At 42.2% G+C, this 18,395-nt stretch overlaps 1 protein-coding gene across 1 annotated transcript; it reads left to right on the forward strand.

Moving 5' to 3' along the window:
• Positions 1 to 2,551: 2,551 nt before the first annotated feature.
• LOC124859944 (ADP/ATP translocase 2-like) lies at positions 2,552 to 5,035 on the forward strand. The gene is made up of 4 exons (XM_047352859.1): positions 2,552 to 2,703; positions 3,911 to 4,397; positions 4,491 to 4,631; positions 4,720 to 5,035. The coding sequence occupies exons 1-4, from the start codon at positions 2,593 to 2,595 to the stop codon at positions 4,875 to 4,877; spliced, it is 897 nt and encodes a 298-aa protein (XP_047208815.1). The 5' UTR covers positions 2,552 to 2,592; the 3' UTR covers positions 4,878 to 5,035.
• The last annotated feature ends 13,360 nt before the right edge of the window (positions 5,036 to 18,395 follow it).

Consider the following 18,395-nt stretch of genomic DNA (forward strand, 5'->3'; position numbering starts at 1 on the left):
ACCTGGAAAACGGATATCATACGTGAAAAACTCGGAATATGAACGCCACAATGATGAGAAGCATGTTTGGAGCAATCAAGCTGGGGGTTCAACAAAATTGTACCAGTTGTCAGGAAAGTTGCTGGTAGCATCTTGAAGTGGACGTTCAAATTCTTTCAGCTCACCACAAATCAATGGTTACATTCCAAAGTGATCCAATATTATTCTATGAGATTTGTAAGAGATCTAGGGAACTCATCTTTCTACTCACACAGTATCTCAAAACTGTTTTTTATGAATCATATTTCCCTCAGGAGAAGTTGAATGGTGTCCAACACAGATTCCTAGCAATTCAAGCTGACCAGCGTCCCAGTATCTCCATAACACAGAACAAACCATTATCATGACACAAAGTCAGTAATGAGACAGGAAACCCCAGCTTGGTTCATTTTGAGTATTTATTGTTGAAATGGAGAACATGAAGAAGAAAATCGAGACATGACTATTTATTAGTTATTTATTTATTACTATGTTTGATTGACTGTAATGGGCGACTTATCACAGAGGTCTCAGGCAAGTTTTGAATAAATTGTAACAAATAAGAGACTACCCAATGTGTCATGCTGCGAATAATAAATTCAGTTATATATATTTTTTAATTTACATTACTGTGTAACATGTCATAAAAGCAGCACCTGTAGCAATTAAGCCAGGAGATTAAGACCGTTGACAGGAAGCTGATCGGATCACATCACAGTCCTGTTTTTATGATGAACTTTAAAAAAATGTAATGTAAGTCTGGAAGCTCATTCTTACTTTTGAATCTTTACATTTAACATCCTCGGGTGTTTAGTAACCTTTTGCATCAACTTACAACTGAATGTCCATTAAGCTGCAGAGCATCAAGTGATCATTGTAAGGTGGCTTCTGGCACAAACAGGCTCAGCATGTGGAGCTCCGTACCTGCAGAGCTGAAACTGTTCTCTGACTGGCATTAGATGAAAACTGAGGCAGTTTCTTAAGCAAAACCAACCATGTAGTCATGAATGATCGACCCCATTCTTTATTTGATTTTATAATATTGATTTTCACTTTATTTCTTTGTTGGTTTTCTGAGGTTTCAATGAGAGTTATGCTTTTACTGATTCCTGTATTTGCATTTTAAGCCGGATATAATTTATATATCAGGACAAGCACTGCAAATTAGCTCATGCTTAGCATTAGTTAATACTTAAATTAAGACTTATCCCTAAATAAATGAACACATAAACTAATCAGTGAGATTTAGCTGCTGCAACAAAAGTTGAATCTATGTTAAGTCTTTTTTTTACACATCAGGGTTACCAAAAATTGTTGATAGTGGTCTTATGGATTTATATCCTTTTTATGCTCTTTTCTACTGGATTGAGTACTTATATATCCCCCAAAAAGAGTCATTATAATGCCTCTTAAACCCATTTTTAAAGAAATTAAAACACAACTTTTTGCAACATGTCATGTATTATCAATCTGGAATACGTTTGTTATATATTCTGCTTATACAATTTCATTAATTTCACAAGCCTGTCTAAGTAATTGCTTGGATTTAACCTAGTTAAAATGGTGCATGTAACATTTTTGGCTTCTATCATTCTTCCAAGAAAGGTTCCTAGTCTCCTAGTCTGTCTTAAAAGGATGGAAAACTTAAGAAACTTTTAAACTTTTAAGTTTTTACATGCCCCATTTGGACTGTGCTTTGGCTGGATGGCTACGAAGTGCGTCTGGGCTGAAAATGGTTACCTTGAATCGGGCCTACTCAGAAAAACTACCTTTTAACAATAGCTTTCTTTTTAGATTACTATAGATAATAGATATCGGGCCTACTTGGCAAAACTGTACTTTATAGTGATAGCTTTCCTTTTCTATCTGCAGATGTGTGGATTGTGCATTTTATAACTGTTCTGTCAACATATTCCCTCCCACCTGAGCTGTGGATCTTTGCTGCCTCCACAGAGTTACCATTGGCTAGTTTGTGTTAATAAAACATATTTAAGTTTAAAAAAAAGTTCAAGGGGGGTGAATACTTTTGCTGCTGGTAAGTAAAACTTTTTCCTGACATCAACTCAGTTATTATGTTAGATAGAAAAAATGTCTCTCTGACTGGAATGAATCTTGTTATTAATACCTAAGGAGGAAATATGAATAAGGCGTGTATTTAAATTATTTGTGACAATGGCCTGCCCTATGTGCTGTGACAGGTTTTACCTGAACTCAGTCAGCTTATTCACTGTGGGAAACACAATGACCCAGCAAAGGACATCAACAGATAAGGTTACCTTTACCCACCATAGTTTTTAGGCCTTGGCTGTTTCAGACTGGCAGATGACGCGACCTTTAAATTTGATAAAATTAAACAAAACACATGCAAAACGTCCTCACAAAATGTGACTCAAAAAACTACCCACAACTTTTTTTTGTAACTGATAAAGTCCTACTCCTGTGGAGCAAAGATGTATCCTTTTATTCCCTTAGTGACCATGGAACAAATGAACGTCGCCTGCCCCGCCCATCACACTCCCGGTCGACCAATACGAATTGAGAATAGAAGTCCTTGACGACTGCAAACATTCGAAGATGACTGATCAGGCTATCTCCTTTGCCAAGAACTTCCTGGCCGGAGGCATCGCCGCGGCCATCACCGAAACAGCCGTAGCCCCCATCGAGAGGGTGAAACTTCTCCTCCAGGTGTGTGTTTTCTTCTCTATACAGATACCTGACGTGTTGTGACGCCTCAGCTGTTGAGGCTGTGTCCAAATTCAGGGGCCGCATCATTCGAAGGGCCGGTCTACGTAGGCTGGGTCCTTCGATGGCCACAAAAACCGCGATGCCGGAAGTGATCGGCTGTGAATTTGGATGGTCTGGCCTCCATCAGCTGTTCCCGCCCTTACTTCAGCGTAACTCCTGTCGCCTAGCAACCGCGACAGCGTGAAGCACAGCGCCGTGCAGCCTTAAAAATGGACCACGAAGGTTAATCACTGAAAATAACTGCACATGGTTTTTATTTTCCCCTATATATATATTCCTGATAGCTTATAAGCTTGTTTTCTTTAAAATGTTGTTAATTGTTTAATTGATTTATTATCTTCTCATTTTATGTTAATTCATTAATCAGCCTTTTAAAAATTTTAAAATAATTTTTATGTTCATAGATATAAAAAAAAGTATATGGATGAATACAAATACTATTTAATACTATTTAATCTAATTTATTGGTAATACTTTTAACAACTTAAACTTTAACATATTAACTGACAGAGAGCTGTCTGTCAGAACCAGCCGCCACAGAGACAGTTTCTTTCCCCAGGCTGTTTCTCTAATGAACACTTGACAGTCAGGGTTCCAGAACAACACTATGCATACTTGGACTAATCTCACATTATATTCTATTGTAATGTCACTTGTGTGTATATGTACATTTAAAAAGATATTTTTTATTTCCAAAAAACGTCACTGAGAACCAAGTGTGCCAAAGTCAAATTCCTTGTTTGTGTGCACAAACTTTTCAATAAAGCTGGTTCTGATTCTGAACCAGACCAGTTATGTAATAGTCAGGCCTCAATGCTGCAGCACTCCACAGGAGGAAACACAGTGTCCCATACCAGACTCATGTGGTCACCTGCTGAGGCTGTGGTGTTTAAAAGCGCTCTTCTTCTAAGTGTTGTTAGTTTGGCTTAACAACTTGCAGACAAGGTCATGGGAAGTGTTGCGCCACTGTTTCCCACTACTGAATAGGGCCTGGATGCAGCAGCAGGAGGAGGAGGGAGGGGAGGGGAGGGGGCGAGGCTGTGAATCATTGAATGGATGCATAAAGAGTTGAACCAGCACATGGATAAAATGCGGGAAATAACAGAGTATGGCAAAATATGAACGCTGTTTTCTGCTTTCCTTACAGGTGCAACATGCCAGCAAACAGATCACAGCCGACAAGCAGTACAAGGGCATCGTGGACTGCATTGTCCGCATCCCCAAAGAGCAGGGCTTCCTTGCCTTCTGGAGAGGCAACCTGGCCAATGTCATCAGATACTTTCCCACACAGGCCCTCAACTTTGCTTTCAAGGACAAGTACAAGAAGATTTTCCTGGATGGCGTAGACAAGCACACACAGTTCTGGAGATACTTTGCAGGTAACCTGGCGTCCGGCGGTGCAGCAGGGGCCACGTCCCTGTGTTTTGTCTACCCCCTCGACTTTGCCAGGACCCGTCTTGCTGCTGACGTGGGCAAAGCAGGACAGGAACGTGAGTTCAAGGGCCTGGGGGACTGCTTGGTGAAGATCTTCAAGTCTGATGGCCTCAAAGGTCTGTACCAGGGCTTCAACGTTTCATTGCAGGGCATTATCATCTACAGAGCGGCCTACTTTGGCGCCTACGACACAGCAAAGGGTGAGTTTGCAAACTTTGACTGTCTCTCACCTCAATGAGCTCCTCGCCTTTAGGCAAGAAAATTAACCTTTTGAATTGATGCGTCTCTTTCAGGCATGCTCCCAGATCCCAAGAACACACACATTGTTGTGAGCTGGATGATCGCTCAGTCAGTGACAGCCGTCGCCGGTCTCGTGTCCTACCCCTTCGACACTGTCCGTCGTCGTATGATGATGCAATCTGGACGTAAAGGAGGTAACAACTCCAACATGCTGGCTTCATAACTATCAAAACCTCTGTTTGTAGCCATGACTTAGATCTTTCCACATTTTCCTTTTCTCAGCTAATATTATCTACACCAGCACCCTGGACTGCTGGAGGAAGATTGCACGTGATGAAGGCAGCAAGGCGTTCTTCAAAGGAGCGTGGTCCAACGTGCTCAGAGGCATGGGCGGTGCCTTTGCGCTCGTCTTGTATGACGAGCTTAAGAAAGTCATCTAAGTTGATTTGTGTCTCTCCACTGTTCATGTTGTGAAATTTATCTGTAACATATCTTGTATATTTGGAAGGACTTAAAGGGGATATATCATGGTTTTAAATCCCTCCTTTTCACACTTAAATCATTCAGTTGTGGTCTATATAAAGGGGAACTGCAATGCTTTGGTCTGAACTCCTTGTTATTGTTGCTCCACAATCTCTCTTTTTTACCCCTGTTCTGTGGTGTGTCTGAGAACAACTCGGTTTGGTCTCGCTTTGAGGCTCTTAACACCCCGCCCCCTCAAGGTCAAAGATCGCTTCACTCTAACCCATACGTCCATTGCTGTAGTTTGACAATTATCTAGCGCCACAGAAACAAGAAACAAATGCCAAAAACAATGCAAAACTGTTTATGTAACAATAATATTGAAACACGCAGTACTACGGTTCTGTCCTCAAGAAGCTACAAGCAGCACACAGCGCTAACATAAGCAGAAGGCACGATGCTATTAAAACAATGGCCAGGATGTCATATCAACACACAATAAATTCATGTCTAAAATAAAGTTTATTATTTTAGCGTTCTTTGCAGCTTACAGCTTTGCTCTCTCCATTGTTTCCATAGACAGAAGGAAATTACCCCTTAATCAGATGAAGTCTTTCAGCCAATCTTTCTTGATCCTTCTTAGCTGCTGAGGGCACTCGTCCTTGAAGTAGGGAAATAGGAATTTCCCCACTAATGTGGATAAATGTCCATGAAAAATAAACTTTAACAAGACACTTCAATGAGGTTCTGATGCTGGGGGACAGTGTGATGAATTGTGTGGGTTGATACACTCAACAACCGAACCGAATTTATCTTCTTTCAACGTAGGCATACTTGAGCTTGGACTACAAAATCGCAGCGAGAAATAAATATGGTGGGTACGCAAAATTGATCAGCCGGAAGTCCATGACCTTATTTGTTTGTTCCACTGCAAATACTGTGACGTAACAGTTGGAAAAACGTAACAGATGATAGAGAAAACTGAATGGACTGAAAAATATGATCCAAACAGAATATAAGAATATCTGTGCAACACTTGGAGAGACTAAATTCAACTCTTCTGTCCTACAGACTCCCAAGTAGACAACAAAATGTTTTTAAGGGCTAAAAAAGTGGATTTTGCATGATATGTCCCCTTTAAATACATGAGCTATATATGTTTACGGGGGACCAACTAGTATATTTTACTAGTTATAACGGGGGAATCTGTCATGCACTAATTTCTTGGCCCATGTTTTTCTCTTTTCTCTTTTTAGTTTTTTCTTGTTTTTGCCCCTCACGAGAATTTCATTAATGATAATAGAATAAGATAAATAAAGGCAGTCTACTGCGTGAATGTCCCAACTGGTTTCAAACTGACATGCATGAAGGGTTTCCTGGGGAGCATGCATGTGGTAGCCTCTTGTGAGAGCTGTAAGCTAAGAGCTGCAGGTTGTAGCTGGAGGTGAGCCAAAATAAGCTGAGAAAGTTGACCTGCTCACGATATTTCAAGGTGCTGTTGCAGAAGGGTGATAGGCAGGTAGTCTGGGAGCTGGACGTTTGAACTCACTGTAGTAATCAATAGAGTAATTCATGTAAAATAAGTCGTAAGTATTTAGTGCATATACTGTGGAGCACAATCCTGAACTGGTCACCAGTTTACAATCATCAATTAGCCTAACAAACATGTTTTTGGTGCGAGGAAATCAGTCTACCAGCCTGTCTACATTAAAAGCCTAAATATGGCGATGCTAATTAACTTGAAGCTTAAAATAAAAGACATGAGAACTAAGGAAATAGCCTTGATAGACAAACTCTGATGTATGTAGACATTTAAAGGAATTTCTTTTAACATAAAGAAAGTCAAATGAGGACAGTGAAAAAGGTTGATAGACTCTATAAGTTACTTTTATTTCTGGAAGACATTCAGCAGGATAAACTGTGACCGGAGGGTGATGAGACTGGAGGAGCATGAAGGAGCATCCAGCAAGACAGGAACTCTGCCAGAGAATGATCTATCTATTTAAGAAAATACACACATTTTTCCATGCCTGTCTGCAGGAATCTTAGGAAAACTGTGATTAATGCTGTGAGTAGAAAATCCCAATTGGATGCATGTCATTTGGGTTCTCGGATAGCAGAACATGTGAAATTATTAGTACACCAGGCTGGTACCTGGGAAACCGATATTATTCACAGGCGGTCAGAATTACGTGAAAATATAATATACAATAACAAAGTCAGAAAAATCTTTACATTTTCTGAAAAAGTGGTTTTGCAACATTCCTTTTTCTGCAAATTCTGCAGAAACATGGCTGTTTGACAAATGTGGTGAAGCGTACTAAAATCTGGAGGGAAATTGTAGCACAGATTTCACACTAATGTTTGTGTAGCCAAGATAAATGTCTGCCGGACTGTGATTACTCTGAAAGCCAAACTAAAATGATCTTAGGGAGTCAGAAAATCAATTCCAACTGTAAATGCATTAAAGCTTTTACGCATGATATGTCTGGCTGGATCCTGTTACTATGATTTAATGATTTGGCCAGAAGATTCAACACTCTTCTCAGGCATGAAGTTCATTTATATTTTGGGCTTTAAATGGTTTATTTGAACTGTTCTTTTTCCAGCCTGAAATTAGTGTACAACAAATATCTTCAACTCTTTTTTTGCAGCAACAATTATAGTTTTTTTGTAGATTTAAATGATACAAATGGGCTCAAATATAGAAGTTCAGTCATGTAATTATGTGTTGCTGAAGGTTTTGGAATGTCTTTTTATTTAGCCAGGCCAACGCTGATCAGATTGGTAAGTGATCATGACTGACTGCAGCTGGTAGTTTGTCTTTGAGAGCAAAAAAAAAAAGGTTTTGTTTGGTGGGACAGATTTGACTGAATAATACTTAGTGAAGATCTGTACAATTAAGTTTTTATTTTTTTGCTATTTCTGAGAAGAAAATCAACCTCAGACTGTAACATCGACAACTGTACATATAGGTACAAGTTATGTGGATCTGTGACTACTTTGACAAGATCTGAAGAATCAAACTGTCCCCCTCAGATGTGGGGGTTTCCGCATTGTTCAATAAAAACCCAGAAATCAAACCGTTCATAAGTTGGAAACTGCTGGAAAACCAGCTTTGCTGTCTGCAGTTTTACATCACCATAGACTCATAGTGTAAAGATCTGTTCCAAAATCCAAACCTTCAAGCTTGATTGAAATCTCTACCTGTCCACACGAACAATCCGAGTGTCTCCTGGAGAAACATTTTTTGATCAAAGGAAACAAAGATCAAGCTTTTTTCGCCACTATGATGAGAAGCATGTTTAGAGGAATAAAATTGGGGGTTTAACAACATTGTACCAATTGTCAGAAACGGTGTTAGCATCTTGAGGTGGGTACCAGTGTATTGCACAATGTGGATGGAAAATATAAAAACAAAGGGAGGACTTTCAAATTCTATAACCGCACCACAAATCAATGGCTACATGGTTGAAACCTAGACACCGTCACATTTCCAGGCGATCAATTATTAATATGAGAGATTTGTAAGGGATCTAGGAAACTCATCTTTCCACTTACACATTATGTTAAAACTGAAAATTGTTTTTATCACATTTCTCTTCACACCGACTCAGGGGAAAAGCTGCTGAATGTTGTCCAACACTGATTTCTAGAAATTCCTAGCAATTCAAGCTGACCTGCTTCATAGTGTCTTCATAACACAGAACAAGACCATAACCATGACACAAAGTCATTATTGAGACAGGAAACGCCTGGCTTGGTTCATTTTGAGTATTTATTCTTACAATAGAGAACATAAAGAAGAAAATCGCGACAGCCCCAAGTCGGGGCTCCACGAAGGGCTTGACCTGAGAAATGTGGAACATGGGGTGAATCCTCATGGAGTTGGGTAATCTCAGTCGTACAGCGACAGGGTTGATGATCCTAGAGATTGGGAAAGGTCCAACAAATTTGGGTGCCAATTTCCGGGATTCTACCCTTAATGGGAGGTCCTTGGCGGAGAGCCAAACTTTCTGCCCCACCTGGTACTTAGGGGCAGGGATCCGTCTCCGGTTGGCCGTTCTTGATTGAACCAGTGACATTCTGATCATCGACCTCCTGGCCTTTCTCCATATTCTTTGGCACCTTAGGGCAGCCGCTTGGGAGGACAGAACATTAGCTTCTCTCTCCTGAACTGAAAACATGGGTGGCTGGAAACCAAACACAACATGAAAAGGGGACAAACCAGTGGCACTTGATTGCATAGAGTTCATGGCGTATTCAACCCAGGGCAAATTTTGTGACCACTTGGTTGGGTCAGACTCACATAAGATACGAAGTTTGGTTTTAGCTTCTTGGTTGGCTCTCTCGGTTTGGCCATCAGACTGAGGATGAAACCCTGAGGAAAGACTAACAGAAATTCTCAACAAAGAACAAAACTCCTTCCAGAAATGTGACACAAATTGGGGTCCTCTATCGGAAACAATGTCATTTGGGATTCCATGGAGCCTGAAAACTTCTCGGGTCAATATCTCACCCATCTCCTTAGCAGATGGAAGCTTCTCCAACGGCACCAGATGAACCATCTTTGAAAATGTGTCAATTATGGTTAGTAGTACAGAGTACAGTAGTACATTAGAAACCGGTAGACCTGTCATAAAATCCATCGCAATATGTGACAATGGACGAGGGGGAATTGGCAAAGGGTGCAACGACCCCGCAGGGGGGCGACGAGAAGGCTTGGCTCGACAACATTGAGTGCATTCAGCAACAAAGTCTTTGACATCCTTGACCAGCGATGGCCACCAAAACTGAGTTCGAACTGTCTGAATGGTTCTGCTGATTCCTTGATGACAAGCTAAATGAGAGCAATGACAAGACTCCAGTACCTTAGGCACAAGGCGTTCAGGGACAAAACAGCGGTCAGGTGGACATGATGGTGGGATAGGCAGATCCCTAATGGCTTCCTGGACCTCCCTTTCCACCTCCACTCGGGACACAGACAACCTGACGGTTTCAGGAAGGATAAACTCCTCTTCACCCGCAGAGTGAGATTCTTCAGGCTCTTGGCGTCAAGATAGGGCGTCAAGTTTGCCATTTTTACTCCCTGGCCTGTAAGATAGGGAGAAATTAAAACGACCAAAAAACAAAGCCCACCTAGCCTGTCTGGGGTTTAGCCGTTTAGCTGATTTCAGGTACTCCAAGTTCTTATGGTTAGTCCACACCATAAACGGCTCCTTAGTCCCCTCCAGCCAATGTCTCCACACTGTCAACGCCAACTTGACAACCCATAACTCTCTGTCTCTTACGTCGTAATTCCACTCAGCCTGTGACAGAGTCCTTGAAAAGAAGGCACATGGGTGAACACGATCATCCTCACCTCTTTGGCTTAATACAGCTCTGACCCCAGTGCTTGAGGCATCCACCTCCACGATAAACTGTCTCTCTGGGTCAGGAGACCATAACACTGGAGCTGACGTGAAGAGTTCCTTTAACCTATTGAAGGCCTTCTCTGCATCCTTATTCCACACAAATTTCACCTTGGAAGAGGTAAGAGCGTTTAGGGGAGTAGCAACCAGGCTGTAATTTCTAATAAACCTCCTATAGAAGTTAGCGGAGCCCAGAAATCTTTGAAGCTGCTTGCGATCAGTTGGAAGAGGCCATTCCAATACGGCCTTAACCTTGGAGGGGTTGACAAGCACTTGATCTGGGGAAATGATGAAGCCCAAAAAGGAAGTGGTAGTTATGTGGAACTCACATTTCTCTGCCTTGACGAACAACTGGTTTTGGAGAAGATGCAGGAGAACAGCTCTGACATGTTTTCTGTGGGTTTCCAGATCTTGAGAATAAATCAGTATGTCATCAAGATAAACAAATACGAATTGACCACCATGCCTCTTAGAACGTCATTGACCAATGAATTAAAAACTGCAGGAGCGTTAGTAAGTCCAAATGGCATGACCTTGTATTCATAATGGCCCGTAGGCGTGTTGAAAGCCGTTTTCCACTCATCTCCTACTCTGATTTGGACCTGATGATATGCATTCCTTAGATCCAGCTTAGAAAATATCTTGGCTCCCTGGATCTGCTCAAAAGCTGTGTTCATAAGTGGTAAGGGATATCTATTTTTAACTGTTATCTCATTAAGGCCTCTATAATCAATGCATGGTCTCAATTAACCATCCTTCTTCCCAACAAAAAAGAAACCAGCACCTGCAGGAGAGGAAGATGATTGAATGTTCCCTGCCTTTAATGCCTCATCAACATAACTCTTCATGGCCTTGTGCTCTGGACCAGACAATGAATAGGTTCTGCCTTTAGGGGGTTGATGTTCCAGGAAGCAAATCAATAGCACAATCATAAAGTCTATGGGGTGGCAGAGCTGTGGCCTTGATTTAATGAAAAACCTCCTTTAAATCATGGTATTCTTGCGGTACCTTGGATAAATCCGGATAGGTCTCCTCAACCTCATTCTCCACACTGACCTCCGTAGCAGCAGACAAAAGGCAGTCAGCTGAACATGACTCAGACCAACCCAAAACTTCTTTTTTCTTCCAGTCGATGTGAGGGTTGTGTTTCTGCAACCAGGAGGCCCCTAGGACTACAGGGAGTTCAGGTGAATTAATGATCATGAAAGTTACTTTTTCTTGATGATTACCTCCAACTGTTAAGGTAATCTCCTCTGTCCTGAGATGTGAATTGTTCATGCTGTGACCATCCAAAGCTAGCACGTTACTTGTGTCAGCTGACGGAATAAGTTTTATGCTGTTCTTATTTGCAAATGTTTCGTCCATGAATTCAGTATCTGCTCCTGAATCAATAAACACGGCCTCCTGAAGAGACAAAGAAGAGGTTTGAAAATAGGCAGGAAACAAGAAGGAGGAGGCAGATAGTTGACTTCGGCTCAGTAGAAACCTCCCTTCCTCTGCTGAGCCTGTCCTTTTAGTGGTACCTGAGTGCTAAATGTCCCTTCTCTCCACAATAAAAACAGAGCTTGAATCTTCTCCGACGATCTTTCTCCTCAGGGGTAATCTTGGTTCTGCCCAATTGCATGGGCTCAGAATTATCATTTTCCTCAGTGAGAGGTGACCGACTCCTTCTCTCATACCGGTGTGCAGAAACCTGAGTTAATAATGAGCGACCCTTCTCATGGTGCTTCTCCTTCCTTCACTCTGCCAACCGAATATCAATGCGAGCAGCCAAATCCTCGAGTTGTTTCAGGGAAGAAGGATAGTCACGGGTCGCTAGCTCATCCTTGATGTCTTCGTTTAATCCTTTCATGAATGCATCCATTTGTGCTGCCTCATTCCAACGGCTCTCTGCAGCCAACAAATGAAAGTCAATTATATAGGTCGAGACAGGCTGATCACCCTGTTTGAGGGACAATAATCCTCTTGCGGCCACACGACTTGGAATGACCGGGTCAAAAACTCGAATGAGTTCCTTGGAAAAAGTTTCATAAAGATTACAAGATGCAGACCTGTTATGCCATTCAGCAGTTCTCCACTGTTTTGCCTTTCCTGCCAGGAGAGATATAACAAACGCCACCTTGGAACGTTCAGTGGGAAAGGATGACGGCTGAAGCTCAAAATGAATTTCACACTGAGTTAGAAAAGCTCAACATTGGTCTGAGTCTCCCCTGAACATCTCAGGTGGAGAGAGGCATGGCTCCCTTACCTCTGCTGTTGTCTGTGTTACTAGGGCGTGGTTTCTTTGTGACGGTGGCGGCTCGAAGACAAGATTGCCAGAACGTAATGTGGAAATTATTTCCTCCATGCCGGAACCCAACCAGGAAAGGGTCTCATCAACGTGGGTACACCGCTGTTGTGCTGGTGATGGGTCCATTTTTGGCCAGATTTTTCTGCTATGAATCAGAAAAAGGCGGATCCAAGATTCAGCCAGACACAGTACTGAAAGTTTAAAAGGTTTATTCAGCCACAGGAAAACGTCACACAGGTAACACTCCTCACAGCTTCCAGGAATCACTGAGGCAGAAAGAGGGATTAGTGACTTGGAGTCTCTCCAGATTTTGCAGGGATCAGAAAAGTCACTAACCTGCTTTTGTCTTGAGTGGAACTTGAAACCCAGAGGGGAAACCTCAGTGGGCGGCAGGCGGTGATCTCCACAGCACAGGTAAGAAGTGACTCCAGGCTGAATAATCCGAGGGCTAGGCTGGCTCAATAATCCAAGGACAGAAACAGGGTCAACGATCGGAACAAGAGGCATCAGGCAAGGGGCAGGCAGAGGCATAAACCAGATGCAGGAAACAAGGTCGACAACCAAAATCCAAATAGTCTGACAGGGAGCAGGCAGAGGCATAAATCCAAAAGGCAAGGCAAGGTCAAGAACAATGATTGGACAGGAAGGAACGCTGGATATCTACTCACACAAATGGCTTTCAAAAATCTGGCACCGTCTGCTTGTCAGAGTCAGTATACAGGTCCTTCTCAAAAAATTTGCATATTGTGATAAAGTTCATTATTTTCCATAATGTCATGATGAAAATTTAACATTCATATATTTTAGATTCATTGCACACTAACTGAAATATTTCAGGTCTTTCATTGTCTTAATACGGATGATTTTGGCATACAGCTCATGAAAACCCAAAATTCCTATCTCACAAAATTAGCATATCATTAAAAGGGTCTCTAAACGAGCTATGAACCTAATCATCTGAATCAACGAGTTAACTCTAAACACCTGCAAAAGATTCCTGAGGCCTTTAAAACTCCCAGCCTGGTTCATCACTCAAAACCCCAATCATGGGTAAGACTGCCGACCTGACTGCTGTCCAGAAGGCCACTATTGACACCCTCAAGCAAGAGGGTAAGACACAGAAAGAAATTTCTGAACGAATAGGCTGTTCCCAGAGTGCTGTATCAAGGCACCTCAGTGGGAAGTCTGTGGGAAGGAAAAAGTGTGGCAGAAAACGCTGCACAACGAGAAGAGGTGACCGGACCCTGAGGAAGATTGTGGAGAAGGGCCGATTCCAGACCTTGGGGGACCTGCGGAAGCAGTGGACTGAGTCTGGAGTAGAAACATCCAGAGCCACCGTGCACAGACGTGTGCAGGAAATGGTCTACAGGTGCCGCATTCCCCAGACCTGGGCTACAGAGAAGCAGCACTGGACTGTTGCTCAGTGGTCCAAAGTACTTTTTTCGGATGAAAGCAAATTCTGCATGTCATTCGGAAGCCAAGGTGCCAGAGTCTGGAGGAAGACTGGGGAGAAGGAAATGCCAAAATGCCAGAAGTCCAGTGTCAAGTACCCACAGTCAGTGATGGTCTGGGGTGCTGTGTCAGCTGCTGGTGTTGGTCCACTGTGTTTTATCAAGGGCAGGGTCAATGCAGCTAGCTATCAGGAGATTTTGGAGCACTTCATGCTTCCATCTGCTGAAAAGCTTTATGGAGATGAAGATTTCATTTTTCAGCACGACCTGGCACCTGCTCACAGTGCTAAAACCACTGGTAAATGGTTTAATGACCATGGTATCACTGTGCTCAATTGGCCTGCCAACTCTCCTGACCTGAACCCCATAGAGAATCTGTGGGATATTGTGAAGAGAACGTTGAGAGACTCAAGACCCAACACTCTGGATGAGCTAAAGGCCGCTATCGAAGCATCCTGGGCCTCCATAAGACCTCAGCAGTGCCACAGGTTGATTGCCTCCATGCCACGCCGCATTGAAGCAGTCATTTCTGCAAAAGGATTCCCGACCAAGTATTGAGTGCATAACTGTACATGATTATTTGAAGGTTGACGTTGTTTGTATTAAAAACACTTTTCTTTTATTGGTCGGATGAAATATGCTAATTTTGTGAGATAGGAATTTTGGGTTTTCATGAGCTGTATGCCAAAATCATCCGTATTAAGACAATGAAAGACCTGAAATATTTCAGTTAGTGTGCAATGAATCTAAAATATATGAATGTTAAATTTTCATCATTACATTATAGAAAATAATGAACTTTATCACAATATGCTAATTTTTTGAGAAGGACCTGTATATCAGGGAAGACACAGGTGCTTGGCATTCCACAGAGTGCACTACACTGCAGCAGCCACCAGGTGCATCTAATCTGCTGATTGCAGCCAGGGAGACAGGGTAGAGTAGACGTGCCAGAATCATAACAAAACCACCACCTTTGCTTCAGTAAATAAGCAATATTTTAAAGATTCTGCAAAATTATTAATGAAGATTCTTGATCAATGTTATTTTGTTCAACAAAGTTCTAGAATTGCATTGCTCAAGGTGGCAGCATGTTGGAGTAGTCTGTCACTTTCATTCTGATATATTCTTTTTAATTCCTCTTGTTGTGGATGAAAATGTATTTTTTTTAAACTATAATCCTGTCTGGTATTGGATGCTTTGCAGCTGGAACAATTTTTACTTTTAGACATTTGTTATGATGCATAACCATAGCAACAAGGTGTTTTTTTTTTTTTACAACTGGGGGCAGCTTATTAATATCTCAAAAGCTTAAATAATGCTTCAACTACAACTCTAAGTCCCAGATGAGTTGAAAAGGATGCACAGTGGATGCAGGGCAGGAACAAAAAGGAGAGAGAAGGAGGAAGTTCAAACCATCTTCTTCACTATTGATTATAATGGGCTATATAAGATTGTTGAGAAACAAGTTTGATACACTCCAAACCCTACAAAGGACCCAGCCAGAGTATCGGGAATGCAGTATTATGTGTTTCACAGAGACATGACTGCAGGATCATATCCCAGACTTCAACGTCTCTCTGCCAGGTCTTTCTGACCATATAAGCAGACAGAGTTTTAAAGAGAAGCAGCAAACCAAAGGAAGTGGATTAGCAATGTTTCTGAAAAACAGATGGTTTAATCCAGGACATGTTACTGTGAAGTGTTATCTCTGCAGCCCAGATATTGAACTATTAGCACTAAGTTTTTATCCATATTATTTACCCAGAGAGTTCGCCAGTGTTATTTTTGCAATAGTTTATGTTCCACCATTTGCTGTTGCCAACACTGCATGTGATGTCATCAGCCGAGCTGTTGCTGAGCTACAGATACAACACCCCAATGTATTTGTAATATCTGGTGATTTTAACCATACTTCACCTTCTGCTACACTTCCAGTGTTTCAACAGTTTGTCAGCTGCTCTACCAGAGAAAACAAAATATTGGATTTGTTTTATGCAAATGTCAAGGACTCGTAGATCTCTGTAATAAAGACAACTAAGAGAAGATGGTGACAGGAAAGAAGCCCTGCAAGGTTGCTTTGAGGCTACATACCGGGACGCACTGTGCCAGCCACATAGAGAGGACATCAATGCCATGACTGAGTGTGTGACCAACTATATAAACTTCTGTGTGGATAACATCATCCTCAACAAAACAGTGTGACGCTTCCGCAATAACAAACCCCGGATCACCAGTGACCTGAAGGACCTGCTTAACAAATAACATGAGCCTTCAGAGAGGGAAACAGGGAATTACTGAGTAGTATACAGAAGCAACTGAAGGTCAAGATAAGACACAGCAAGGAGGTGTACAAGAAGAAGCTGGAGAGCAAGTTCCAGCAGAACAATATCAGAGATGAGTGGTCGGGGATGAAGATCGCAGGCTTCAAGCAGAAGGACCATCGGACAGATAGATGTCTGGACAGAGCCAATGAACTGAACACATTCTTCAATAGGTTCAGTTCAGAAACAAGCTCAGCATCCTCCTCTCCTGCTCACAGCCAAACAGACATTCCACTCTCCATTGACCCACCGCTTTCCTGTCACATTTTTAATGTTTTATCTTCCACCTCAGTTATACACCCTTCTGCTTCTAAATGTTTGTCTTCAACCAAATCAGAAGATGCTGATGCTCTGTTTTCCTCCCCCTTCCACCTGTGTGTCTCCAGAAGTCAGGTGAAGGGACAATTGGAAAGACTAAACTGGAATAAGACTGCAGGTCTTGCAGGTCCAGCTCTGTGGGATTCTACAGTACCCTTTAAACCTTGGCCTGAACCAGGAAAAGGTTCCAGTGTTGTGGAAGACCTCCTGTCTTGTTCCGGTACCAAAGAAAACTCACCCATCAGTCCTCAGTGACTATAGACCTGTTGCCCTGACATCCCACATCATGAAGGTCCTAGAGAGACTCCTGTTGGCCCACCTGAGAAAGCAAACAATAAAATATCAGGAACCCCTTCAGTTTGCTTATCGAGGGGGAGTTGGAGTTGAAGATGCCATCATACACCTGCTTCAACAACCCACTGTCATCTGTACAAAGCCAGCAGCACTGTGAGGATCATGTTTTTTGATTTCTCCAGTGCATTTAATACAATCCAACCTGATTTGCTTTGTCAGAAACTCCAGAAGACTCAAGTGGACGCCACTTGAGTGTGAGTCTAACCAGGTAGTCAACAGCACAGGAGCACCACAGGGGACTGTACTCTCACCTTTCCTTTTCACTCTGTACACCTCAGACTTCCAGTACAAGACAGACTCCTGTTATCTGCAGAAATACTCGGATGATTCTGCAGTCGTGGGGTGGATCAGAGATGGACAAGAAGCTGAGTACAGGAAGGTGGTGGACCGCTCTGTGGCATGGTGTGGAAACAATCATCTCATGTTGAACGTGACTAAAACAAAGGAGATGATTGTAGATTTTAAGAGAAACAGGAATGGGTCAGATATTTCCATCAGGGGAGAAGAAGTGGAGGTGGTGGAGGAGTATAAATACCTCGGTGTTCACCTGGACAGCAGACTAGCGTGGAGATGCAACTGTGAAGCCATCTACAAGAAGGAACTGAGCAGACTGTACTTTTTGAAGAAGCTTAGGTCCTTCCGTGTTTGCAGCAAGATGCTGCATATCTTCTATAAGTCTGTTGTGGAGAGTGTGAACTCTTCTGCCATCATCTGCTGGGGTAGCAGCATCAGAGCCAGGGACTTATAAAAGCTCAACAAGCTGATAAAAAAGGCTGGTTCTGTTCTGGGGACTCCTCTGGAACCTCTGGAGATCATTGTGCAAAAATGATTGTTCATAAAATGAAGAACAATATGGGGAACCCTGAGCATCCTCTTCATGAGACTGTCCTACAACAACAGAATGTCTTCAGTCAGAGGCTTCTTCAGATCTGCTGTAAGACAGACCGCTACAAGAGATCCTTCCTGCCCACAGCCATCAGCATCTACAACGGCTCTTTGAAGAAACCTGCATAATATGAGCTACAACACCACTGAATTTCCCTTTGGGATTAATAAAGTATTTTTGAATTTAAATTGAATTGAATCAAAATGTCAGGGCAAGAATGCTTTTTATTAATTTGGTTTCATTTATTAATGGATAATTGCTAGCTAAATCAACCTGACCCTATGTGAACAAGTATGTGAACAAGTCTGGGGTTGTGCTGCTCCAGAATCTAACCCTGCTGTGACTGATACACCAAGTTCTGTTCTCTTGCAGAGAAACCTAAAGAAAAATGTCTACATGTCTATAAATGTCTATAGGTTTGTGACATTAAGCTCAAATGTACTTTGATTATGGAGCAGGACA

The sequence above is a fragment of the Girardinichthys multiradiatus genome, chromosome 23 (genome assembly GCF_021462225.1).
Source record: "Girardinichthys multiradiatus isolate DD_20200921_A chromosome 23, DD_fGirMul_XY1, whole genome shotgun sequence".
Taxonomy (NCBI): Eukaryota; Metazoa; Chordata; class Actinopteri; order Cyprinodontiformes; family Goodeidae; genus Girardinichthys; species Girardinichthys multiradiatus.

Bases quoted from the DNA above. Each gene is read 5' to 3' on its own strand.
- LOC124859944 (XM_047352859.1), top strand. From the start codon at position 2,593: ATGACTGATCAGGCTATCTCCTTTGCCAAGAACTTCCTGGCCGGAGGC. The intron at 2,704-3,910 runs GTGTGTGTTTTC...CTTTCCTTACAG, and splicing joins GGGTGAAACTTCTCCTCCAG to GTGCAACATGCCAGCAAACA. The intron at 4,398-4,490 runs GTGAGTTTGCAA...CGTCTCTTTCAG, and splicing joins CGCCTACGACACAGCAAAGG to GCATGCTCCCAGATCCCAAG.